Consider the following 27,988-nt stretch of genomic DNA (forward strand, 5'->3'; position numbering starts at 1 on the left):
GCGCAAATTTTATCAATGCCCATGGGAGAATTGTAAAAATCGATGTAATGATATTCCTCAATTAAAAGGTATAAATAATATGCTAAGTACCTAAGTACTTTCTGACTCTGTAATAAATCGTAATAATCTATTATTATTTCTTGCAGAACATTTGCGTAAACACACTAAACAGATGCCATTTAAGGTAGGCACAAAAATTGGTTTTGCCTGCTACTTTAAATTGACTTTAATTTCTTTCACGTTTAGTGCCCAATTTGCGATAGTTCACGTCGATTTAGATCCTTTGATAAACTAGAACGACACCTAATTTTTATCCATCGGGAGAGAGTTTTAGACTTTACGGACACAGATGATATGACGGGACAGGAAGAAGGTATTCTTTCCAAGATGATTACTGCTTTCTACCTCATAAAAAACTGTGAAACGAAAATTTTAATTATATCATGAATTATCTAATGTGTGTTTTATCTTTAAAAAAATAAAGGTGATACTTCTGAGGATGAAAATGAAGATTATCTTATATGTAAAGCACTTTTTAAACGTTGCGATCGGGAATATGCTGAAAGACTAATAGCACAGTATGGACTTGAAGACTTTGATCTTTAACTCTATCTTTATATGTTCCTGGTAAAATTTTTTGCGTTTATATCAATTAATATACAGAAAAGAACAAATATACAAACATTAACTATATATGTAACTAGCTTTTTATTTACATTAGCAGAAAATAAAATCAATGATTAACAATGTCAATACATTTTTCTAATCCTCGCTTGCATGTTAGTGACATGTAATCACTAGCTGTATCTAATTGTTCGAGTGCAATGATCTTCTTTAACCTTTTCCCCACGATTTCGAGCTAGTTTGTAGGAGCCCATCTCAAGTATTTCATCTCATGTTACCCCACCTAAATCTCGAGCCTTTTCTTCAATCCTTTTCCATACAGTTTGATCATTGCTATTCAGCAGATCTTTAATATTTTCGAAACGATCATTTTCAAGTAACTCATCATTGTATTGTTCCAAAAGGAAAGTGTTCCAATGTGACAAAATGTCACAAAGGTCATCCGTAGCGTCACGGACTTCTTCATTAAAGCACATAGTTTTTGTGCTATCTGTAGTATATTTAGAAATATTAGAGTCATATAAATATTCATACAATCATGTATGTTGGATTGAGAAATACTCACCACTTTCAACTAACATTAAATTCTCTGCATTTTTAACTTCCTCATTCCAAATATGTTTTGGAATGTTGCGAAACAATTCTCCTTTCCTTTTCAAATAATAAAGGGAAACTTTGTTTTCTGGCCCAATACTCTCTGAATCTACATCGTTCCAACACCCGCCAGTCTTTTCGAGGATTTTTGACATTTGTGAATGAGATGAGAGAGAGGTCTACAGTGATGAAGGAGAAATAAGAGAAAGGGAAATGATCAACAAGCTAATTCATTCAAAATTGGTAAAAATATGTGAAATTGAGTTAAACTGATCCGAGACATTCATCAGTAATACAAAACGAAAAGTAATACAAAGCAATATATTACCTGAGCGAAACCTACAAGTATGCTACGCTGGACCTTGTCATCTGTGACACGAACAAGATTTTGGCCTCCTGCCCGCCCATTCACATACTGTAAAAAGAAAAGAAAATATGCCATTAACAATAATATCATGGGTTTTTTCTAGCTTTAGTGAAGAAAAAGTTACCTTGATTGCGTAATTGATTCGCCCGCAACATTTATTTCGTATTCAGGTCTCATACTGAATTCCTTACCCGTGACGTCTCTCGTGACAATGAAGGGCCGTATGCCCGTATGAAGTATGTCGAAACGTATTCATTACGCTTAGATTCCAAACTATCCACAACCAATGACCCGTAATGTTTTACCCTGAACAAAATATCCTACTCAAAGTGCTTATTGGAGTCTTGAATTTCGTGGGTTTGTAGAGAAAATAGTCCATACTATTTGAGTTAATGACATATTTCATCAACACCTCCTTTAACTGCAGTAGGTTGAGAACGTCCTTTCTTTTCTCCCTACACTCCTTGGCGAACTTCACGGGTGCTTTTGCCGGTCCTCCAAGAATTCAAGCTCTTCCTGAGACAGGTCGAAAAAAGCATAACCGATAAACTCTTGCTTATCTAAAATTTTGAGAGCCGTATCACCTTATGTCCTCTCCCCGCAAAGAAGTCGATAAGTTCAGCCGTATTGTACTTTATAACTTCACCCTCCAACGCGAGCGTCTCATTTCCAGTTGCTGTAACAGAGAATACAATATATCGGTACGTTGCCGAAGTAAATTTGAGAATTCTTGCCAACTTCACATAAAATAAAGTAAATTTGAGAATTCCTGTGGTGGCTGGCTCCCTAGTAATAGGCAGTTTATTTTATATCGCATAAACTTGACAATAGTTTATATTATGTATTAAAGTACGGTGTACCACGAAATAAACACAAAAATAAAAAAAAGTAAATTTGAGAATTACTGCGGAAGTTAAGGCTTATATTTCTGACATTTTGATTCCTAAATACAAGAGCCCAATAGGATAGGTCATAGGTCCTACATTGCAACTAGACGCTCTTTCGCATTTTTCTCATGTTTGTTCGGGATAAAATCTCGGAGGCACTAAGCATATACTCACAGACCCGTCCTGTGATCCACATAGTGACATAGGGACAAATGTGCGTCATTGGCCTATAACTTTTTTTTTGTCACAATGCATGTATGTGTGGTACACCGTATGTCTATTGATCTGCAGGAGATAGTCTTTCCTGTTAGGTTATTTTTTTTTTCGAGAATATAAGAAAAAAGGAGGAAAGATCAATAAAACGATCTTGGGGATTCTTGATTCCTAAATACTACTATAAATATGGCTTTAAAGATTTTTATGCAACTGTTATCCAGCGAGCTTACAGGAATTACAAAAAGAGACCTGAATCTTTGGCAAAATAAGTTTGGAAGATAATGAGGAATGATGATACTCCTGATAGAAAGAAATTCTTAGGTATACTTACATATAATCAGATGCTAATTAATCCTGAGATATAAGAAGAGTATGATATAGCTTGCAATGAGTTTTATGCTTTATTTAGAAAAAGTTACTCAGAATATATTGGAATAATTAATCCAGCCAAAGTAATCCCATTATATAAGGAATATGTTTATTATTTTCCTAGATAATGGATAGAAGCTAAGAAATATCAGTTAAGATGACAATTAGATAAGGTAATATACTGGCCCACTCCTATTTCTCAGGAAGATTTTTATTTGAATTGCATTGTGATATTAATTATTATCAAAATCTATTATAATGCATGTAGGTGTGTATGAGTATGACATAAATTAGCACATTTTCAATTTTCGTTAAAATGTATATGATGTAATAAGTAATACACCACAAATCATCTGTAACTTTATGTAATTATGTTAATATTCTGTATGAATTAAATTTTTCTTTGAAATTTGATTCAATTCAAACTTAACTTGAATTTGATTTAACTTCCAAAAATTATTATCTTGGGATCTAGTAATCCAATTTTGATAATTTTTTTAAATTTTTTAATTGTTCTGATTAAAATAAAAAAGATCATCAAAATCTGATTGCTAGATCAAAAGTTATTCAAAATTTTTATATATTAATTTAATTCTTTATTATATTTTATTTTAATTATAATTTATATAAACAAATCTTTTTTTTTTTGCCTTTTTTTATAATTTTCACTTTATTATAAATTTTTTTTAAATAATAATAAAATATAAAAATTATATTTAATGAAATTATTTAATTATATATTTTTATTATATTTAAAATTACTTAATACTCCATTTGCTGTGAATTTTTGTACAATTTTCTTTTTTTCATTATCATAATGATAATTGATAACATTTAAATTTAATGATTTCATATTTGGTCTTTTTTGCCATATATTAAGAAATTTCTCAAGTAATTCAGAAGTTATATTAATATTTAATTGTAATTTATATAAACTTTGAGGTGAATTTTTTGCCAAAATTTCAAAAAAAAGAAGTAATTGTGATTGATCTCTAGAATTAAAATATAATAAATTTAAATTTAATTCTTTTAAATTTTGACAAGAATTTAAAAGTTTTAATAAATCATTAGTATCTATAATTTCAATATATAAATATTCCAATTTAAAACAATTATAAGAGATAGTATTAACTAAAAATCCAACTTCTTTAGAATTATAACAACCTTTTATATGAACAATTTTTTTTAATTCACTACCAGATTTTTCTATTACTTCTGCAAATACCTTAAAAGGTAAATTACATTCCAAAATTTCTAATTGTTCAAATTTGATTGATTTCAATTCTAAATGAAATCTATCCAAAAGTTGATGTCTATTATCCACTTTAAATTTTAATTCTCTTAAATTTTGAGTAAAATAAGGTAATATATTCAAAATAATTGCAAGTTCATTTTCAAAATTAAGTGAAATAATAGATTGTGATTTCAATTTCAATACATTTATAAAAGAAACTATGTGTTGATTGTTTTTTTTTCTACTAGTCTTTTCAGAAATAAAGTTCAAATAATTAAGATTATTTTGAACTTTTACTAAATTAACCATTTCTTGATTTGGATTAATAGTAACTTCAATTAATTTGAGTCTCTTAATATTTTGACATAATTGTGATAATTGATTCAAAATTAATGGATCTATATTTGCACCAATAATCAATTCAGTAATTTGTGAAAAAGGTTTACAATTACTAAATAATCCAGTTATATCATGTTGAATGTCTTCAATATGCATATATAAAATGCGTGGTGATTCATATATGAATAATTTCAAAATTTCTTTGATAATAAAGATTTTATGATCTTTAAATCGATTTTGAAAATCTATCATTTTATTAATATGATAAATTGATAGATTTTTACAAAAACTTGGATAATTGAATAAAGTGTAACCTTTAGTTTGACGAGTGTTGGATCTAAATGAATACTTTGGTTGTATTTCAATACCACATTCTTTTAAGTATTCTATAGAATTATCCGGTAAGAATAGAATTAATATATTAAACATTGCTCTGTATCGATATTTAGAATTCTTATTACTCCAAATTTTAAAGTTCCAAGGATTTCTCCATAAGGTAGGTACAGTTATTTGACACCATAACCTGTTAACGAACAAACAAGAAAATAGTGTCTTAAAAGATCTTATATCATCTTGAAATACCAAATTGTTTAATATATCACAAAGAATTTCAACAGGAAGATTTTGTGACATGGAGGTTTTAATAAATGTGATTTTAACCCTTTTTTACTTTGATGGTTTTTTTTTAAACCAGATCTTAAAGAAGGAAGAAGACGAACCAGATTTTAAAGAAGAAAGAAGGTGAACCAGATCTTAAAGAAGGAAGAAGACGAACCAGATTTTAAAGAAGAAAGAAGGTGAACCAGATCTTAAAGAAGGAAGAAGACGAACCAGATTTTAAAGAAGAAAGAAGGTGAACCAGATCTTAAAGAAGGAAGAAGACGAACCAGATTTTAAAGAAGAAAGAAGGTGAACCAGATCTTAAAGAAGGAAGAAGGTGAACGCAGATCTTAAAAAGGGCAGAAAAAAAAAATATTGACACAAACATAGCCACAAACGATATTAATTGCGTAAAATGAACTAGAATGAGAAAATCTGTGTCATATTAATTAAAAACCAACTACAATCATGTGATTATACTCTGTAAAATATCTCATATTCCCTTTTTATTCATTTTATAAAGAAATCTATATATAGTACTTGATAAAAAAAAAAGTTGATTCTCCCGATATTGTTTAAAATGATTAAAATCGCTATAATTAACCCTTATAACATAAAAAAAAAACCCTAATATCTAACTTTTGTTTCGAATATAATCTCTATATTATTTTATAAAAAAAGAGGCTTACAGTATAAAAAAATAATATATATATAAATAAATCATACTATAATTATGGTTGTATGACCGTTATATATATAAATATTTTTTTTTTTTGCTTATAAATATTTTTTAAATTTCTTACTTAACTTATTCATAATTTTTTTCTTGAAATTTTTTTATAATTCTTTTTTAAAAAAGAAAAGTTCCAATTTTTTTTTTAATATTTTTTTCTTCCATAAATTCTAAAAACAATTTCAGAAAAAAAAAATGTTAGGAGAGAAAGTAGTATGTAAATGAAACATGTACATATTCATTGAACATACGTACCTATATGACTTGCAATAAGATTTGTTTTCATCATATTCCTTTTTAATTTTTTCTACAAAATCGTCATATTCTTCAATCGGAATACCCACAAATTTACATATATATGCTTTAGCATGAGATATAGATGTCCATTCATTACAACAAAGCTACATGACATAAAAAACAATATTAATTAAAGATTTGAATAACTCTATTGAAGGGATCGTGCTGGCCGGAATTACCAGATATTATCGGTCGGCACGATTGATCACGTGATCCATGTTTGTTACTGGATACCATGAGACGTTTTAAAAAAAAAACTTACCAATTCTCCTAATTTTTTTCCGTGTGAACCTAAGGGAGTTGATTTATGTTCAACATGGATATCGATAACTTGATTAGTAGATTGTAAGTAGCTTTCAATACGAGAAGCAATAAACGGATCAAGGCCACGTGCATTCAAAAGACCATGAACTATTTATTATTTAAAAAATAAATCTTTTAATTAAAAAAAGTTAATAATAAATTATATTAATATTAAAAATAAACCTACATGATTTCATAAATTTCTTAGTAAGAGGTCCAGCAAAATATGTTTCAATATCAGTTTCCTAAAAAAAAAAAAATTATATAAGTTTCAAATGTTTTTAAAGTGTATATAAACAATATAAACATACCGTAAATTCGATCCAACCACCAGGTTTAGTTATTCTGACTATGTCAAAAATAACGTCTTGCCACTGATTTTTAGTAAAGGCAAAATTCATGAAACCCTGGTGTACGAAATCAAAAGTATCATTTGGAAAAGGAAAACCTTCAATAATATTTCTTTCCAAGAATGCTACATTATCAGGAGTATTTTTATTTTGGGCAGAAGGAAACATTGTTGGAGATAAATCAACACCAACAAAAATAGATTCTTTATAAGAATTGGCCATATCTAATATCCACGCTCCTGGGCCACAACCTGAATCTAATACTTTAAGATTTCCTAAAGCAAGTTTATCATGCATTGGAGAGGAATATATACTTTGCCATATGTACCTATAAAGATAATGATGCATTTGTAATCTCGAGATTTCTTCCTCATCATTTGCTAAAAAATATGGTACACCTTCTACATTATGAAATCTTCGACCTCCAGCAAATCTATAATTTTCAAGGATTGATTCATCAATATCTTCTTTCCAATTGGTCGCATTAAGTGGATGAAATTTAATATCACTTTTACTTAAATTTCTCTCCATTTTTTTAAAAAAATATAATAAATCAATGAAATAAAAAAAAAACAAATAAAAAAAAAACAAAATAATAAAATAATTTTTTTATAATAATAGTGATTATAATTTTTTAAAAAATTTATTTTTTTTTTAAAAAAAAAATTCTAATGCAAACATTCGTCATTTTTATATATTTTCGGAAAAATAGAATTTTTTTTAAAATATATATATATATATATATAAAATAAACAATTAATTTATATAATTAATTTTTGATTTATACAATAAAATTTCTTTGTCTGAAGTTAGGGATTTTTTTTTTTTTTGATAAGCAAACCACGAGATTTTAATATAAGTAATATACGTTATGGTCCGTGTGTGAATTGAATGAAATTCTAGAAGTTATAAGAATTTAAATCTTTTCATGTGAATTAATAAAATTATAATGGTATTAAAAATCGGGAATTTTGATAATCAATAGTTAAACCCAGATATTCGGAGTTAAAATGGACGATCAAAAAAGTACCAAAAAGTACCCCAGTTCTAGTACACCAGTGAAAATCAAATAATATTAACATTTAGAGGAATGTTACATATGTTATACAATTTACATATATCAAGTATATTAAGTATATTAAATACCTCATATATTTTGAACGAAGTTATTTGGTACTTTTAAGTAAACAATTAAAAAAAGTCAAAAAGAAATTTCAGAATTACGCATTACTAAGAATGATTAAAATTCCCGTCCTGTAAACGTTTTTAAAGTATGATGATGATATACTTGCATAATTCATTTAAGCCTGCTGCTTTTCAACAATAAATGCATAAGTATTTTCGGCATTTCGAAACGAATTTTTCCTTATTTATCGATTCACAACGATTTATTTTCTTTTGATCGACAGACGAATTATTTAAAATTATTTATTTAATACGGTAAAATGATGATCAGTTGTAATACTAATATAAATGCGTATAATATTATTTGATTATAAATGATTATTGGATTGATTATATCATCAAATTACTCATGAAATCACTATTAAAAAAATAAATTTAGAATGACTTTTTAAACTTGTAATCACGAATTTGATTGTTGTGCGACAAAAGATTGAGCGATTCTTTTTTTTTCGTTCACTTTTCGTATCCATGTGATTATTAATAAAACAAATCATAATAAATTTCGGAATATAAAAAATATATATATATATATATATATATTTTTTTTAAACAATAAATTTAATAACGATAATACTAAAATATTAAATATTATAATAAAATTTATATACATACACATATATATATACGAATCAATTAACATTTAGTCGGGATACAAACCGTTTAATATATGAAATTGCGTAATATTGATTTTCCAATTTTTATTTATTTATTGATTCAATAATTTTACGGGTCAAAGATATTTATTTATTTATTAATTCAATGATTTTATTGGTCAAAGAAAATATTTTTAACTTGTAATTACCATTTATTAAAGTAAAATTACGTTATTGTTTTAACATTTGAAAGTTTTTCCGCATTATAAATATTTCAGATGTAAATACTATGCAAACAAAAAAAAATTGGGGAAAATATTATTGACGGACGAATATTTATTCCGGTTTGGTTTCGGGCAAATGATCGCAACGATTCCAGTCCAACTAAATTTGGACATCATATGATTCATATAAAGTTATGATGTACATATGATCCAAATCATGTGAATTTAATTAATTAAAAAAGACTTTCAAACATTACTGAAACTATTTGTTTGCATATAAGTAGAATATTGATGAGTAAAAGATGGTTCATCTATATATAAAATTATACAAATTATTATGACATTTTTAATGAAAAAAAAAAAAAACAAAAAACAAAAACAAAAACAAATTTTACCCGTATTATTTTTTTGTGTTTCGCTTAATAATATAATTAATATAAAACAAATTATTAGTGAAATTTTCTTTCTTAATATAAATAATTAAATTAATTATTAATACTTACGATGTTATAATTGAATAAGATAACATTCCGAATAAAATTGGAAAAATTATATTAACAGCAATACAAAACATTATATCTATTAAATTATCAAGTCCCAAATACATTAATAATGTCGTTGATGGAAGGACAATAATTGCTGTAAAAAAACAGATGGCACTACAAACAAAATTATACATTTTCATCTAATGTAAAAAAAAAATAGATAAATTAATCATATATTAGATATATTATATATATATATATCATATCATTAATTACCTTTCTAATAAATACTCTAAAGTTTTCTCTTCCTTTGTCATTATTAATGTCAGTTAATTTAATACTTTTTTTGGTTTGTTTAACTAATATTCTACCATAATATAAAAATAAGAATCCATTTATAAGACAATATAACCATTGAAAAAATACGTGAGTTGAAAATGCAAAAAACCATTTCTTCGTAAATCCTTCACTTCTTCTAATAAATGCTGCTATAAAACTAGTTGTTGTTAAACTTAATACTGTGATAATACAAAATGCCCAAAATATAATTGTAATTTGTTTTTCTCCTTTTGGGATCCAAATTGTTTTCATTCTTGATGTTGTTTCTGTAAATTGATTAAATAATAAACTTGGTAGAATTCTAAATATGCTTACTATATGTATATATACTAAAAGATGTCCTGGTATCCATGATATTAAAAAGAATGTATCTCGAAATATTATATTATCTCCAAATAAATTAAAAATAATGGTTATACAATGAAAACATCGCACTATAAGAAAAGTTAGAATTTCTAATTTATCTCTGGATAAAAAAAAAATAATTTTTTTTAAATGACTCACTTGAAAAATAAATTATTGACCAAAATTTCATATAATTTAAAGATGTCCAAGATATTATTTTATAAAATTTTTCATTTTGTTTAATTGAATTGTATATATAATAAGTCAATAATATTAATGTTAACATTAAATATAATATTGCTCCAATTATCAAAAAAGTTCGGAACATTTGAACCCCATTACAATTTTCTATGGTAAGCGCCCACCTAATATAAGATAAGATTAATTATATATTTAACATATCGCGAATATTACGCGCTGAGATCTTTTTTTAACTTACGGGCATTGTCTATGATTAATTCCATTTGTAGTTACATTCATTTGAATCATTTCAAACGTTTTTGTGGGAAAAAAAAAAGAAAAATTTATTGACAGGAACTTATATATCGTCCATTTACTCATATCTGATATGCTGATATGATATTATCTTGTTAAAGATAAATTTATATTAATTATTAATTATTGTAAAAAAAATAAAATAAAATAAATTCTTATTGGATAAACCCTTTTCACAAATAAAATATAAATAATATATAAATAATCATCAACGGATCATTATGTAAATAGAAAAAATATTAGTACGTATTAAATTGATTACCGATTTATGGAAATTTGACAAACAAACATTTCTTCTCATCAATAATTCATATAAACATTCGGTTGGTAATTATGTTAAATTTTCGGAAAACCATTGAAGAAAAATCATATCCATATTTCTACCAAATTTTTGTTAATACATAATTTCCTAATAAAACTAACAAAGAAAAAATTAAATATTACTATCCCAAATTGGTGTAACAGGTGTAAAACTGATAACTGATAATAATCTTTTAGAAAAGCGATCTGAAATTAGAAGACATTAAAAATAATAATAATAATAATAAAAATAATAATAATAATAATAATAATAATAATAAAATGGCGTTAAATAATTGTAATACAAATATTAATCATTTGAACGACTACTTAACTTTTTACTACTTATCATACAAACTTTATTAATAAAAATCGGGAACACTCTTGTCATATATTTTTAGGTAATTTAATGGGAAATTCTAAATGATTGGCTGGAAATATAGTAGTAAATCATTTTATACAAATCCTACAAACCCGAAGTGATGTAATTAAATGTTATAATCTGGCATCAATTTTTTTTATTCATTTCTGCGTGAAATATCCGATTTTTTTTTCATATTTAGTTAGCTTTTCTCCAGTTCGGACTTCGGAGTTCGGTTAAGTAGTAATTATTGAAATTTCCCAAAGGATCAAAATATTTCCTTCATATGTAAATTGTAATTATTATGGTTTGGGATTATAATTATTATATGTTCAAACAAAGGAAATTATATATTAACTAATATAAAATCACACATTAGGGGTTTCTAAATATTACAGCATACAGCATATTTACATTTCAATCTGCGCAGCAATCTGGCAAAGTGATCGACATTGATCACCTGAGAATTTCTTACTTTTTTGAGACGCGTATTGTTTGATTTCTCCTTAATTCTTATACAGGATAAAAATCTATACCTCCAAATGGGATAATAATTAAGGATCTCTTACTTTATATAGTTTGATCATACTTTCGCAATTATTCGGCTTTTTATACATAAAAATTGGATGAAACCAAATAAAGGGGTACAGGATAATATCTGTACCTCCTAAGGATCCTCTTAAATTTTATGTTTTTTAAACTACTTATGGTCATTCAGAAAATATTTTCATCAAAGAAGTTTTAATTACCAAGTATTGAAGTTCATCCAGTTTTTTAACTCGTATGAACCGCAGGGATATCCTGTTCATTCCCCATATATAATTATAACCAGCGATTTTTCAGTGAACTTTCTGATGAATTCTGGTTAGGAACAAGTAATTGATTGATCTTAATTATGATAATACTTTGTACATTGTTAATACATTAAATTTATATTTACATTTCTTTTTTTTTAGATCGCTTATTTGTTATTGATGAATTACAGTCTTACTTTTCAATACATTCATTAGGGGAAGGAATAAAACCATCTCTAACATCCTACAAGAAATGAGTGATCAGTAAAACTGAGTGAGGATTTGTAAGGTCACACATCTACCAGTTTCGTGGACATGAGTAGCTCGCTTAAGTATCAACATTACCACAGTATCCGCCATAAAAGCCGTCGAGATAACCAATACCATTTGGAAAGGATTCAAAGAATTATGCAGAAATGGACAAATTGATGTAATAATTCCCAATATTTAAAGAGAAGGAGATCCAAACTAAGATTTGCCATTTCTTCCGGAAAGAGGAGGTATCGAATCACCACTTGGGCATTATATTGAACCTTAACTGGATTGCCTCAAACATATCTGTGCAAGAATACAATTCTTTTATGAAAGAGAAGACCCTTGCAGATATATTTACGATAGACTTTATCATGTTTCGATAGATTGTTGAATGCTAACTATAAATGTTGCAATCGATTTATACGATGTTCAACAGATGGTTTTAATGAGTCAAGAAAAATAAATTTGACAGATAATGTCAACCTTATAATCTTTAAGGTCAATAAAGATAAATGTTCAGCAGTCATTTCAACACGATTTGTAAATTATCATACTATTATACTTATAAATTCTTTTATTCATATAAAAATATTTCATCTTCAATTTATTTTAACACAAATAAATAAAAAAAAAATATTTTTTTTTAAAAAAGGCTATTTATTTATTAATTGATTATTTGATTACAAGAGAATAATCATAAATAAAATTATCTTTTTGTAACGTATAAGATTTAAACTCATTCAATTAAAATATTTAAACCTTCTTTTTACATTATAAACTCCCGGTTAATTCTTTCTTCTTCATTCCTTCTTCTTGTCATATCAATAAGAAAAAAGACCATGCTATAACAGAAAAAAAAAAGTATTATTAACGGGTAGTTAGTATACTAATGATTTTGTTATTTAAAATTTATTTAAGAAAATGACCTCATAAAATACCACTACTTATTTACTTTCATTATTATTTTCAATATTGTAAATTTTTTTTTTTTAAATCATAGGTTATTCTTTTTTAAGAATATAAGAATATAACAAAAGTAACTTACGTATTGGATTGAATTTAATTCGCAAAAAATATCAATTCGATACTTTTTTACTTCAACGATAGATGAAACGGTATAAAAATTCCAATCGCTCGGCCAGAATACTAGGAAGCAGATTCGAAGCTTGCGTGTTTTGTCAATTAACAACGAAATTTTCGAAACCACCACATGATCTAAATAAATTGGACTTCGCACTTGCTCAGATTGGTGCAGAATATTATCTTCCAATCTCAATACATGGTAATTGACATAGCTATCAGCCTTCAAACAGAAAAGAATCTTCATCTTGATGATTTAGCACAGATTATTTATAATGCATTCAAATTCCATCGGGAAGGTTCCGTAATATTCAAAGAATCAGATTCGATGCTTGCGTGTTTTTGTCAATTTAACAACGAAATTTTCGAACCACCACATGATCTAAATAAATTGGACTTCGCACTTGCTCAGATTGGTGCAGAATATGATCTTCTACCTCAATACATGGTAATTGATAATAGCTATCAGCCTTCAAATAGAAAAGAATCTTCATCTTGGGGAAAGAAAAGGGTTGTTGCGCTTTAAAAACAGGTCATGCATAAATTAACTGACCAGATATCAAATTAAATATATTGATAGCACTTACACGTATCCACAACTTGAGGTTAGCGATCCAGATAATGCTCAATAAATCCTCGTCAGCAGAAAAATGAATAACTTTACGCTCCGTCACAATCTCTACTATATCAGCTTCTAACGTTGCACTCTGGGAACTTGAACTTGCCTGGTCTAATTTTCTACGCATTTTACCCGTCGAAATTTTTCTCTTCAAGCCAGCGCCCCCTATTACACTACCTATTACAATATGCTCGTTTTCCGTCCCATCCGAAAATGTGAAATATTCACAAAGCTTCTTTTAAAACCTTCCAACGTCACCATTTTTCAGGTCACTGTCCATTGAAAATTCACACTCTTACGCCCATACGTTGCGTGCAGTGAACTTCTTTCGTCTCAACAGGATAATATGTTTGTGTTCGTCAGCTGACTGAGAGGGAAAGTGTTGCTAATTTTCGAAAGTGGAAGCAGTTCCTCTCCACCAAACTCCTCTTTAATATTAATGTTTAATTTTGTGTTGACGAGATTAAGTTTTTCGTTTTCTTCTTCGAGGGAAATGTCGACCTTCCATAACTTAAGGTTTTTTGCCTTAACATTATCGTCAATTTCCTCCTTGATAGCTTTCCTGAGTTCACTAACCGCCTCAGTTTTATTAACTTTTACGTTAAAACATTTACATAACAGATAAGGGTTTTTTCCTGCAACCAAACATAGCGCTTTTATAGGATTGGCTCGGATAAGCAAAATGCACCCCTTTTGTGTGCCAGGTTCCAGCAAATTGCGTCACACCCTTCCTTGTTTACATGCGAGGTGTGAAATCCTACTGTCACACATTATATGTCATATAGAATTTCTTAATGCCGGCCGTTTCGTGACATTTTTGTAGAAATTTTTTTAACAATATATAACTTCAAAAATTACTAGATAGATGTAATTTTGGCTGCTCTTCGAGTTTACTTAGAGCGACAAAGGCAAATTTAAATATCATTATTGACTTATTTTTTCTTTCACGAAATCCATTTTTGGAAACGATCGACAAAGAGGTAGAAATCAATCATTCATATGTAAAGTCAAAATCGGCATTCGTAACCTTCTTCCGAATCCTAAGTAAACTTGCAGAGCGGGCGAAATTACATTTACAATATAAGTTTAAAAATATCATGTTAAAGAAAAATCCTTAATGATGTTTTTTAAAAAAATTTGCTGTGCCATGAATCTGGCACACAAGCTATTACAGTGAAAACGCAGTGGGGTGATGGGGTGATGTCGGTGAATATTAGATCACGTGGGCTGAGAATTGATGATATCACATGATATTATCCAATCATAACATAATAAATGAAAAAACGCGTTCCTTACTTCCTTTATGTTTTATTCCTCTCTGTTTCTTGGACCATACGCTTACCTCTTTATGCGTTTATTAATCCAATTTTACTATAGTATAAGGGTATAAAGGTAAGTCTTCGCTTTTTTTAGACTATACACTCACCTTTTCTTGCATTTTTTCGTCTAGATTTACGACGTATAGGGTAAGCCTTCATCTTATTCCTCTTTTTAGATTATGTGTTTCTCTTGTATTTCTTTATCTAGATTTACTACGGTATAAAAGTAATTCTTCGCTTTATTCTTCTCTGCTTTTTCTAGAATATGTACATTTTATTTACTATGGTATAAAGGTAAATCACTTTATTCTTCTTTTTTTTTGAACTGCATACTTACCTTTTTTTTGGTGAGCTCGGTTTCTGTACACGTGATTTTGCTGGTGACTTGTTACAAATAGGTTTTACGCTTCTACTTCGGATTACTTACCTTTTTTTAGATTGGCGAGCTCAGTTTCTGTACACGTGATTTTGCTGGTGACTGGTTACAAATAGGTTTTACGTTTCTACTTCGGATAAAAGGTTGACTTTATATATTTTTAGGATCCTTCGCTAGTTGGAATTTGAAACCTGGAGTTTGGAAACTGATGGGTGGAGTCTGGAAACTTATGGGTGGAGTCTGGAAACTGATGGGTGGAGTCTGGAAACCGATGGGTGGAGTCTGGAAACTGATGGGTGGAGTCTGGAAACCGATGGGTGGAGTCTGGAAACCGATGGGTGGAGTCTGGAAACCGATGGGTGGAGTCTGGAAACCGATGGGTGGAGTCTGGAAACTGATGGGTGGAGTCTGGAAACCGATGGGTGGAGTCTGGAAACCGATGGGTGGAGTCTGGAAACCGATGGGTGGAGTCTGGAAACTGATGGGTGGAGTCTGGAAACCGATGGGTGGAGTCTGGAAACCGATGGGTGGAGTCTGGAAACCGATGGGTGGAGTCTGGAAACTGATGGGTGGAGTCTGGAAACCGATGGGTGGAGTCTGGAAACCGATGGGTGGAGTCTGGAAACTGATGGGTGGAGTCTGGAAACCGATGGGTGGAGTCTGGAAACCGATGGGTGGAGTCTGGAAACTGATGGGTGGAGTCTGGAAACCGATGGGTGGAGTCTGGAAACCGATGGGTGGAGTCTGGAAACCGATGGGTGGAGCCTGGAATGGGCAAAATCTGGCGGTGGATGGGCGAAATCTGGCGGTGGATGGGCAAAATCTGGCGGTGGATGGGCAAAATCTGGCGGTGGATGGGCAAAATCTGGCGGTGGATGGGCAAAATCTGGCGGTGGATGGGCGAAATCTGGCGGTGGATGGGCGAAATCTGGCGGTGGATGGGCAAAATCTGGCGGTGGATGGGCGAAATCTGGCGGTGGATGGGCAAAATCTGGCGGTGGATGGGCGAAATCTGGCGGTGGATGGGCAAAATCTGGCGGTGGATGGGCAAAATCTGGCGGTGGATGGGCAAAATCTGGCGGTGGATGGGCGAAATCTGGCGGTGGATGGGCGAAATCTGGCGGTGGATGGGCGAAATCTGGCGGTGGATGGGCAAAATCTGGCGGTGGATGGGCAAAATCTGGCGGTGGATGGGCGAAATCTGGCGGTGGATGGGCAAAACCTGGCGGTGGATGGGCGAAATCTGGCGAAACCTGGTGGAAGAGTGAAATCTGGTGATGAACTTAGATAAAACGGAAGGCAGATGGGACCTTCGACTTAGAGTATGAATATGTTTATGGTATGTCGTGACAGGTGAGATTTTTTTCAGAGCATTACTAACGCATAGTCCTAATTTTTTATGTAAACAGCAAACGATTCCGAAAGTACCGAAGGTATCTACTGTACGAATATCGAATCTCACTAACAGAAGACATACTCAGGGACTCAACCGAATTACGCAAGAACGTGAGGAGGATTTTGAAGGTTATAGTGGGTTTGTTAAAGGATAGGGTATCAGCTAGTGAAGAACCCACAAATAAGAAACGCTGTATAGAAGAGTCAATCAAGAAAAATAAGCATGTATAAATAGTATAGTGAATTCGTCATGTATCACGGGCAAAGTCCCGAACCTTTGTATGGTGTAAGTAAACTATACTCAACAATAAAATTATAGTACTTAAAATCATAAAATTTCAAAAAATAAATTTTAAAGAAAATAAATTTCCAACTTCGACCTTTACGTGAATGATCCTCAGGAAAAGAATCCCATGGAACAGGATCAAATCCACATTTTCATAAAACCTAGGAGTAAATTAGTATTTTTATTTGTATCATTTTATCATCGCAACTTTATGTATCAGTTGCTTTTTTTTTATGTCTGATTTTTATTTCATTTATTTATTTATTTATTTCATTTCTGAAAGAGTAGTTTACTAAGCCTATTACAAATAAAAGCAGATGGTACTTTCGTACGAAATAACTATTATGTGTGTACAGATCTCAGAAATTCATCCCATACAGGACCTCACTCTTCGATCAAAACTATTTGAAAAAGTAGTACTACGCTAAATGGGGAACCAAAATACAATCCAGAGACCAAAACCGCCAGACCCGTATTTTTCTTTCGCCCGGAGACGTTACCTGTAAATACTGTAAGAGGTAAAATGATTCACACTATTTTAAGTTGTTTAGTAAAGGTTAATTTGATTAAACTCTCTGCTTTTATTTCATAAATAAAGTATTATTTTAGAAAAGCGAGTCACGTGTAATTGGGGACTAATAAAATCAAATCAATTTTTTGTGATCATCTATTAAAATTGATGTATTTTTAAACTTCCTAAGCTCTTCCCATTATTTACATTGTATATTTCTGCAGGAACATTCCAAACAATCATCTCTTTCACATAACATCTTTCTTTTTCTCTCCAAGGATACTCCCACTATAAATAACCCCTTAGCTGCTTCTCAAAAAATTTTCTTTGTTGTTTTTCGAAAAGCGAGGTGTTACATTGTTTTTAAAGTTATTATGTATGTTTTTAACATTTTAGTATTACATAAAGACAAATCAGGCACAGTTTTTTAACATTTTAGTATTACATAAAGACAAATAAGGCAAGTTTTTTACGATTTCGGGAAAACGCCTTCTATTTCAAGGAGTTCTCGACAATTAAAAAAAGCACGTGAAACACAAGTTAAAATTATAAGAAAAGAAATTCATTCCCAAAGAAAAAATCAAGAGAAGTTCTTTCAAAGATGCAAGAAAATCAACTAAATGAGATTCGGGCATCACATCCCTTTGAAAAAATGTTTGGTAAATGAAATTTAAATATTTGTATACAAGATTAATACATTTTTTCAATAATAAATTTATTACAATTATAAATATAAATAAAAAGTACCGGCGAAATTAATGTGTTAAATATTGATTGTTTGATTTATTAGTCCTGTGCGACATAAAAACATATAATAACGCTTTCTTTTTCCCAGAGGGATAAATATAAAGAATTTAAAGAATTTGATCTTTTTATTAATAAGTTTATCGCAATAATGAGCAATCCAAAACGTACGATTTCATCAATTATAAACAACGCTAAGTCGAGAGATTATTTCGAGACCAAAATAGGAAGAAGTTTCGATAATAATAGGATAAAGTTTTTATCACGTATGTTTTATTAATACTCATTAATTAATAGTTTCACAATGTTTCATGAGCAATGTTTTTTTCTTTACCCTTCTAATAAAGCTAGGAATAACAAAGGATATTGTCAAGCCTTCGATATTAAGACTTGTGGATTGGAGTGTCGAATAAAGTCATATATGACTTATCCACTATGCGCGAAGCATGATAGACCTAAGTTTGTCGCTGCAATTCACGCCAAAGAATACTTGAGCTCCATGCCTATATACTCATCTTTGTCTGACGAATTCATAAACGATTTATCAACTTATTTTACTGAACGGTGTCTCGATCTTAAGCGTCCTATTGAAGAAGGCATGTTTTACGTTATGCATAGAGTTGGTAAGTATATAAATGAAACACATAAAAATTATAGTTTAATAAGTTTAATAATTATTAACTCAATTAGATATTGAAAATCACCCGGAACTTTTTAAAATTGGTCTCGATATTGCTGACGAAAATTGTGATTTTGAAGATCGTATCTCAAAACATGAGGAAGGCTTTTGCAGAGCGGTTTTCGCAGAAGGATATGTTACTCCTATCCATTCTGATTGCCGTTTAGTTGACGGAGTAATTAAAAAACTGTTGGCCGCATCACGAGTTGAATTTAAATGTAATTGTACCACTAAACATATCGAATATTATGATGTTACGGCATTATCTGTATTTGAACGTGTTGAAAATTGGATTTGTAATAATCCGACGGGTCCAATAACAGAAAGGATCCAGAATACAATGTCCCTTTCCCACACTTAGTTCCTTACATTTTTTTTTCAAAAAAAATTGATTACAAGTTTATTTTTTATATATCAAAATTAATTTGCTTGTTTATATAAATATAAAATAAAAGTTTAGCTATCAAAAATTCAGTATCATGGTCATAATTAAAGAATTTTATAGTATAATTAAGATTCTGTGAAAGTTTGGTGTTTGTAAAGTCATAACACTCCGTTCTTTTGTAAAAATATTATTTATCCTCAGCTACGCTTCGGATATGATCCCGCAGTTCATACCATACAATCCTAATCAGGTTCCAAGTAAGGCAGAGGTCGAGGAGTATGACGCTAACAATGAGAAGATGAAGTCTCGGCTTTTGCGAAAGAGGATAAGACGAAAAGAGCGGAGGTAGATAAACCGGTGGACAGGCCTAAGAATTATTGGGTAATCGATGGAGGGTAAGTTTTTTTTTAGGATAGTCTTCTTGAATGTGGGTTTTTTGCTGGATATCGCAGATAGTAAATTTTTTACAAAAAATGTACGTGTGTGCCACGATGTTAAATTTAACCAGCAAAATGACCATTTCAATTTGGGGTGTAATTTTTATTTTTTGGAATTAATTTTCAACAGTGTAAAGGAACTAAAGGAGTGGTATGGATCTTCCCCAGTATCACCGGAGCAGTCAATCCCGCAGACCCGCACCCGTGATAAAAATAGTTTACTATTTTTAGCATCGCCTCAAAATTAATCTGGGGGCAAGTTTACTTATTATATCTTTTTAAAATATTTATTTAAGTTATGCGCGTTAACCGCGTTTTTTTTTGTTTTTTTTCTTGTAAAAAAATAAAAAAATAAAATATTCTAAGTCTTTATTTTTTTTTTATTTTTTTCTTTCTTCATTTGAATATTTTATATATTTTATGTATAATATATTATGTTTTTTTTAATAAAAATATTTTTTTATAATTATTTCAAATATTTCTAACGAAAAATACCTTTTATTTAATCAGTTTCATTGTAATATTTTATATTTAATAAAGAAAAAAATATATTATAATATAAATAGATCAAAACACGAAAATAAAAGTATTAAATCGTGTGTTATAAAATTATTACATTTTTACTTATAGAAATAAAAAAAACTTGAAAAAAACGCGCAACTAATAAATGATAAAAATAAAGTAAACTTTCCCCAAATTGTGATGCTAAAAATAGTAAACTATTTTTATCACGGGTACGGGATTAGTGACGGTGATACTGGGTAAATTCAGATTTCGGTGACGTGCGTGATTAATAATAAAATTGTAATTAAAAAAGTTCTTGAAATATAAGTATAATATCTATTGTATAATAAATAATAAAATAAATTTATTGTAAAGTTTATATTTGCAACTGTTGTAAACTTGTAATTCGTGTTTTTACTAATTTTATAAAATGGATGTCCGTCCCCTTCGTGATACCCTTCGAAAATGTAGAAACAGAGAAAATGAAACACCTGATCAATGGCAACAACGTCTGGAACGTGATAGAATGTCTAAACGTATTAAAAGAGCGAGTGAAAATGCCCAACAACGTGAGAAGCGACTGAGTAATAATCGTGTATGAAAACAAAATAGACGCCTTACTGATCGCATCAACCGCCAGGGTGCTGCTCGTTCGCAAGTCATCGGTGACCATTGTCTTCCCGAATCTGACTGAAAAACTCTTACACAATTTCGTTCAAAGATTGATAAGTTGTCTAATAATTTCTGTCCCGTATGCAATGAATGTTTCCCTTCCATCAAGATTGTGCAAGGTGAACGTCACCACTGTCACATGGAAAGGAATGAAGTCAAAAAGTTCTCTGCAAAAAAATTAGATGTTGATCGCTCAAATTTTTCTGATCTCCGTATACTGTCTTCGTGGTGGTCAACATGCATATCGTGGTAATGTGATAAATTTCCCCTAGGATGTGCAGGAATTTGCTACACATCTACCTCACCGTCCTTCGTCACTTGATGTTCTTGCCGTGCATCATTGCTCTTCTGATGTTAGAGCATTTAAAGATTTCAACGTACGTCGTTCCGTGGTATCTTGTGCTCTTTACTGGTTGAAAAATAACAATCATTATCATTCGAATATTGACATTGACAAATAACTATACAAATGCTTTACAAATAGATATACAAAATAAACTGGGTAAAAATAATCTTCTATTTAGAAAGGTTTTGGGATCATCATTGCCTGAAAATGGACCGCTCGATGATCAGATTCTCCGACTACTGTAAAATATCATCGGTGACAATTGTTCACTTTTGCTAAGAAAAAATTTTTATTGATGCATGTGAAAATTAAATACAATGATCGGGACTATTGCCCGGATTACATGACGATTTTTTTTCTATGCTAGTGTCTTTACAATTATTTTTCGAACAAGACAAGACTATCTAATTTATCTTCTGTTTTACCCGCTTTTCATCACCCACTGATGATTTTTGCTGATCAAAAACCCACTTGATTTGCCCAAATAATTTCTTGATAGGTTCCAACTAGATCGTCGCGGGATAATGATGGGTAGTTGATAGGTAGAGATGTAGGCATAGGCGAACACAAAAAAACTTCGACCGGATTCCCATCATCATTATCATTTCTGTCTCCGATACCACATTGAACTTTTGATATTACCGGTCAACACTTGAAATTGAATATAAAATAAGAGTAACTAAATTTTAACTAAGTAGAAATTTAAGTCACACCTATCGAATTGGTTTTACAAACATACCAATTGAGACAAAGCAGTACATTACATCAGCATCATCATAAGTAGATGCATGTGCTTGGAGCCTTGGACAGTACTCTGAGCAACACCTTGATTAATATCTTCTCGTTTTGCCTCGGTTACAGAAATAATTGTGTCTCCCATTTTGATTACCCAATCAATGGAGACTTCATACTGGGAGTAACCTTTTACAGTACCATCAAAAATGGACGCCACACCATATATAATCGCGGAAATAAATTCACAGCGGGTGGCCTCATTCGCGCTAGTGATGGGGAAGCCTTATGCATTCTTAAAAAATCCTCAATCACACTGTTCCTGATCTCTTCCGGAGTTGCTGTATGAAATTTCATAACACTCACTTTCAATATTATCATCAATCAACAGTGGGTTCATATCTTTCATATCTGTTGCTAGCTATTGTTCCGCCACTCATCGAACAACAATCCTACTATCACTCCTTAAGATAAACTTTTATATTCATTCCACTTGAATGATCTCTTCATTAATTGACTTAAGCGAGGTTAACCATTCAATCCTATTCAATATATCTATGAGCAATTGACAAAATGTCACAAAGCAGTAGTTTTATCATCTTGATGCTCGGCTTCATCACAACTTCCACCTTTTTTGGTCTTCATTTAAATAAATCAGTATAAGTTGTAAGTAATATATTGTGAATATTGTAACGATAAATCTATGAATTCAAAAACAATATACGGTTACAATTGCGTTTTTTTTTAAAAAACAAATGCATACATAAATTCTACCATTGATGATATCCGGAATCGATACAACAAGAACAATTGATTAGATAATATGGTTGAATATTAATGAAAAAAAAACGTTTTAATTATGTTAAATATTTTTATTGCAACCTAAATTACTTACAACTAGTAAAAAACCGATTTTTAATTCTTTTCTCCATTTGTTTAATTTTGTCATAAGACCAGCTCAAAACATCTAAAAGCTTCTTTATGAAAATAATCAGGAAATATAGTATAGTCTAAGACTGAGATTTGACAATCCAATACTGACAGAACTTATCATTGCCATCATCCATAGATGCAGTGTTTAATAGACCTAAGTTGATTTTTAATTCAGAGTATGTGTGCGATTCATTAGATCATGCTGGTCTGAATTATGATAATTGTATAACATTCAAATTAATTAAGTAAAGTAAACAATATATACGATATGTGGGAAATAAGCGCGATTTCAGCAATTCCATCTTCATGTGGAATATTCCACTAGAACTTTTTAATAACCATCAAGCAAAGTTAGTTTGGATGAATAATTAAAACTACTATAAAATCCTGACCAATATTGAGTAGAAAGACGTAATGTATTGTAAAGGTTGCTTGATGATTTAATCAAAGAGACGACCAGAACATTTGCAGGAGAATGAATTGATTTGAGTTATGATAAAATACGAAGGAGAAGCCTAAAATCAAGAGAAGCAATATTTATTTTTGATGAAGAAAGGAAAAAAAGAGAGAAAAGATATTTAAGTAACACTTACGGTGAGACATAGCTGCACCAGTGAAAAACTCGAATTTTATTTTTGCGTTTATCGGTAAAACGGGTTTATAACCTGTAACTCCAGCGTACTAATTACTGCCAACCGAAATACTCTTATTTTCTACGATCACAAAAGAACAAGCCCGAAATTTGCTTTCATATCAGGTAGGTTTAGATTCTTCGGAATTCGTGAAATGTCAGACGGTTGCAAAAAAAATTTGCGGTGTGCATGTACAGTAAATATAGGTGCAACGTTGTGTTACCGAACAGTAGAAGTAATTTTCGTCAGTTTTTAAATATTTAATTTTTTTCTTTTTGTAAATAATATGTCAAGAAGAAGACAACGAAATGTTCAACACTCATCATCATCATCATCATTACAAAAACAAAAGGATGAACATGTTTTCTCTATAACACAATTATGGACATTACCTAGAACAACACTATTATTAATTACTCCAATCTTATCGTCAACAATTCTTCAAGTATCTCCTCGATACATTGAACCAGTTTATGGAAATGTTTTTTCGTCATTATATTTTGATCAAGCGGTTATTGCTTCGTTATTTTTTGGTATTATAATCGGAATCGGATTCGTAGCCAAATCAAAAGATTTAACTTCAAAAGTTAGGGATGAAAAATTATCTAGAGCATTAATATTTGGCATTGATTTGTGTGGAATTATATTAGCGTTATCACCGCTAAATATTAAAGTTTTATATAGACTTAGTGAAATACTCGGTCCATATATTGGACCTCACGCTACGCAGCTTGGGTTGGCATACCCGGTCATATTCTTATTAGGATATCTTAATACAGTTGTTTGTGCTCGTTTATCAAGGGAACAACACTTCCCAGTAATACGATGGACTCCTTACATTGCTATGCATATTACAATAACTGCAACAGTAACCTATGTTCTTTATAATATAGAAACTAGGGGTAAAACTTGCCATAGATTATATTTTGCAAGTATATTAATAACTTTAATTGGTGCACTTTTTAAATTTTTATTAAAAACTTATGGTGAAATGAATTTGATCGAAGATGCAGCTCAAAGATATAAAAAATTAGCTGATGTTTCTCTATCTAATAAAATTCGGTCAACAAGTTTCTTATTATTACCACAAATATTTATCGTAATAATTGCAATATACAATTCTAATTTTAATTCACATTGCAATACTGGAATTTCACAGGTTAGGTAATCTTTTATATATTTAAAATAATGATTGCTTTCTTAAGAAAGATTTTTCAAATTTTTTTTAGAAAACAATTGTAGATGACGTAGAATATACGGTTCTTGCACGAAATGAATCAATTACCGGATGGATTGAAATTGTTGAAGAAATAGGACCTCGAAATATACGCGTAATGCGTGCAGGTCACTCATTATTAGGGGGCGTTTATAAAAAATCGAATGATTCGGTATTTGGGTCTTTCTATTTTTTAGAAGGTATAATCAAAGAAAAAGAAAAAGGAGATACACAAATAGGAATCATAAAATATTTTAATATTTAATCCCTTGTAATTTTCAGCCGTAAGATTAATAGGAAATCGGAATCAAGTTGGACAGGAAAGAGCACTTCAAATGTAAGCTCAATGTTGTTTTTTTTTTATTTAATTTTTTTTTACCTTGTTAGAAAGAGTTTTTTATTATTGTTTAGTGGTCTAGGAATTGGAGTATCGGCAAAATCATTACAAGCACATAATGTTTTATTAAATATAGTAGAATTGGATTCCGCAGTTTATAATTACGCGATAAATTACTTTGGTCTTGAACCTAAGCACAATATATATATTCAAGATGGAAGGAAATTTATAAATGATGAACATTCTCAATCTTATGATTATGTTTTACATGACGTGTTTACTGGTGGTTCGGTTCCTCCTTCGTTATTTTCTCTTGAAGCTTTAGAACAAATTAAGAGGATTCTGAAGAAAGATGGTGTTTTAGCGTTGGTAAGTTAAAATAAAAAAAAATTGAAGGAATTATATTTGGTAAATATTAATTTTGGATATTAAAATTATAGAATTTTGTTGGATCTGAACAATGGCCACATGCTGAAAGTTTAGCGCTAGTGAAAAATACAATTAGTGCAGTATTTCCATATTACAAATGTTTTAGAGAAGGTCCAACAGAAAAAAGTTCATTTCAAAACATGGTATATATATATATTCATCATTAATTTCAAATTTTTTTTATCATTAAATGTGTTATTAATTTTATGCATATTTTTTTTTTTAAGATATTTTTTGCCTCAGTTAAACCAATAATCTTTAGAAATCCAACCAATGATGATTTTATGGGTAGTGCAATGAGAGAGTATATGTTAGGAAGTTTTATGCAATGGTCAATTGATTTAACCAAATTGAGGAATGTAACGGATATTATTACAGATTTAAATAATCCTTTGGATAAATTACAACATTTATCAGCTTTTGAGCACTGGAAGATTATGAGAAATTTATTCTCTCAAGAAATTTGGATAAATTATTAAAAAAGTAGGTAAAAGTATATTATTTAAAACATTATACAAGAAAATACTAATTACAAATGCAAAGAATATGAACTCATGTATTTTTATTAACATCAAAGTGCTATGATGTAAGTTAAACACTTGACAGTATAGCATACAACGTATAATGCAACCATTACAACTTATTAATCCTTTAAAATCTACTTTGATTTCACAACACTATTTCGTTTATAAGAATATGATTCAATAATTTGATTTTGAGTTGAGCATATGTGATTTGAGTTGTATAATAAATAAATACACTTTATAAGTGAAATGTATAAATAATTAATAAAAATTGATTTTTTCAGATATAATAAATATACAATATTTCATTAAATATTTCTCTAATTGTTTACAGTTACTCAAGTTGTTATAATTTAATTATACCTTTGGTTTATGTAAAATTTATAATTACTTGTCTATAATTACCTATAAACTATAGGATTCTCTAATTTTTTCCAACTTCTCTTTTTTACTATTTTTTTTTTATTAATTTATTATAGATGTGATCTTGTCATATTATAACTATGCTTACTTACATATACTAAACTTATAAAAATAAGAACAACAAAATACATATAAGAACTAACTACTTTTCTGAAAAAAAAGTTGACCTGTCATCTAAACGATTATATTATCATTATAAACAATGATACAATACTGATACAACCAAAATTTTAGGTCAGTTCTAACTAGAACCCATATTTTTCTTTTAATTAAAAGCTATAGCTATATATAAATACTATTATGTGTAAAATGTTTAACTTAAGGAAAATTCTATCTAAAAAGATAAAAAAAAAGGATACAACTTAATAGAAAAATAAACAAACTTAGAACAAAAAGTTCTGTTTCTAATCTAATAAATAGCTAAATGTAATCAAGCTATTACTTATTATACAACTTTATTTTTTTCTTTTAGCTTTCCATTTACATTTGGCAGTTTTTGTTTCTATTAATTCTTCCATCCTTTTATCATACTATTGGTTGATAATATTATGTTAAAAATTATATTATCATTCAAGTATTCCAGTCTTATTTTTGTATATAGATGATCTATATATTTGTAATTTGTTTCGGTCACTAATCTTCTTTTAGAAAGTCTTTCTTGTATAAATTGATATACTATAGAGAAATCATCTTCATTATACATATGATTAAGTATGATTTTTTAATTCAAACTATTGAATGTACATTGATTTAAGACCTCGTTAAATAAAAATACTATATTACTTGACTTAATAAATTACTCTTTAAATATTAAATTTTTATTTTTAACAAATAATAAAAAAGGTAAAAATAAGGATTGGAATCGATTCTCAAAATAAAAATCAATTTAAAAATTGATTAATCGTGATTAATCAAATCTTGAGATTCAATTTTAAGATTCGATTTTCAATTTTGATTAAATTGATTCTAATTGATTCTATGCATCATAAAAAAAAATTGATCATCATTCGTAATTAAATTTGTGACACAACAATTTTAATAGGCGAAAAATCTATTTTTTTTATAGTAATTTTACTTATTTTATATAGGCATTACTAAATCTCACTGCTGGCTTAATTTT

General features: G+C 29.5%; 8 protein-coding genes across 9 annotated transcripts; 3 read left to right on the forward strand and 5 right to left on the reverse strand.

The window, feature by feature from the left end:
• Positions 1-686: 686 nt before the first annotated feature.
• On the reverse strand, positions 687-1,373 carry OCT59_027631 (uncharacterized protein; the record flags this gene model as incomplete). The annotated part of the gene is made up of 2 exons (XM_025322742.2): positions 687-1,114; positions 1,190-1,373. 2 exons carry the CDS (start codon positions 1,371-1,373, stop codon positions 894-896), a joined length of 405 nt encoding a protein of 134 aa, XP_025165550.2. The 3' UTR covers positions 687-893.
• Positions 1,374-3,790: 2,417 nt separating this feature from the next.
• Positions 3,791-5,263, reverse strand: OCT59_027632 (uncharacterized protein; the record flags this gene model as incomplete). 2 transcript variants are annotated; one of them, XM_025322743.2, is made up of 1 exon in its annotated part: positions 3,791-5,263. In XM_025322743.2, one exon carries the CDS (start codon positions 5,261-5,263, stop codon positions 3,791-3,793), a length of 1,473 nt encoding a protein of 490 aa, XP_025165551.2. The 2 variants fall into 2 exon arrangements, with proteins under 2 accessions (XP_025165551.2, XP_065993542.1); XM_066137123.1 differs by having other exon boundaries at positions 3,791-4,600.
• Positions 5,264-6,108: 845 nt separating this feature from the next.
• OCT59_027633 (uncharacterized protein) lies at positions 6,109-7,444 on the reverse strand (the record flags this gene model as incomplete). Its single annotated transcript, XM_025322744.2, has 5 exons — positions 6,109-6,133; positions 6,219-6,364; positions 6,523-6,671; positions 6,751-6,808; positions 6,875-7,444. The coding sequence occupies 5 exons, from the start codon at positions 7,442-7,444 to the stop codon at positions 6,109-6,111; spliced, it is 948 nt and encodes a 315-aa protein (XP_025165552.1).
• A 1,437-nt stretch (positions 7,445-8,881) lies between these two features.
• Positions 8,882-10,925, reverse strand: OCT59_027634 (uncharacterized protein). The gene is made up of 6 exons (XM_025322745.2): positions 10,524-10,925; positions 10,244-10,449; positions 9,677-10,173; positions 9,419-9,600; positions 9,311-9,333; positions 8,882-9,226 (listed from the first exon to the last, which is right to left on the reverse strand). Exons 1-6 carry the CDS (start codon positions 10,643-10,645, stop codon positions 9,162-9,164), a joined length of 1,095 nt encoding a protein of 364 aa, XP_025165553.2. The 5' UTR covers positions 10,646-10,925; the 3' UTR covers positions 8,882-9,161.
• Positions 10,926-13,110: 2,185 nt separating this feature from the next.
• On the reverse strand, positions 13,111-14,115 carry OCT59_027635 (uncharacterized protein; the record flags this gene model as incomplete). Its single annotated transcript, XM_066137125.1, has 4 exons — positions 13,111-13,131; positions 13,335-13,376; positions 13,807-13,863; positions 13,957-14,115. 4 exons carry the CDS (start codon positions 14,113-14,115, stop codon positions 13,111-13,113), a joined length of 279 nt encoding a protein of 92 aa, XP_065993543.1.
• A 1,457-nt stretch (positions 14,116-15,572) lies between these two features.
• On the forward strand, positions 15,573-16,961 carry OCT59_027636 (uncharacterized protein; the record flags this gene model as incomplete). The annotated part of the gene is made up of 2 exons (XM_066137126.1): positions 15,573-15,593; positions 15,861-16,961. 2 exons carry the CDS (start codon positions 15,573-15,575, stop codon positions 16,959-16,961), a joined length of 1,122 nt encoding a protein of 373 aa, XP_065993544.1.
• A 1,809-nt stretch (positions 16,962-18,770) lies between these two features.
• OCT59_027637 (uncharacterized protein) lies at positions 18,771-19,659 on the forward strand (the record flags this gene model as incomplete). The annotated part of the gene is made up of 3 exons (XM_025322746.2): positions 18,771-18,885; positions 18,967-19,242; positions 19,310-19,659. 3 exons carry the CDS (start codon positions 18,771-18,773, stop codon positions 19,657-19,659), a joined length of 741 nt encoding a protein of 246 aa, XP_025165555.1.
• Positions 19,660-21,054: 1,395 nt separating this feature from the next.
• OCT59_027638 (uncharacterized protein) lies at positions 21,055-21,887 on the forward strand (the record flags this gene model as incomplete). The annotated part of the gene is made up of 2 exons (XM_066137127.1): positions 21,055-21,208; positions 21,781-21,887. The coding sequence occupies 2 exons, from the start codon at positions 21,055-21,057 to the stop codon at positions 21,885-21,887; spliced, it is 261 nt and encodes an 86-aa protein (XP_065993545.1).
• Positions 21,888-27,988: the final 6,101 nt, after the last annotated feature.

The sequence above is a fragment of the Rhizophagus irregularis genome, chromosome 7 (genome assembly GCF_026210795.1).
Source record: "Rhizophagus irregularis chromosome 7, complete sequence".
NCBI classification, from domain to species: Eukaryota; Fungi; Glomeromycota; class Glomeromycetes; order Glomerales; family Glomeraceae; genus Rhizophagus; species Rhizophagus irregularis.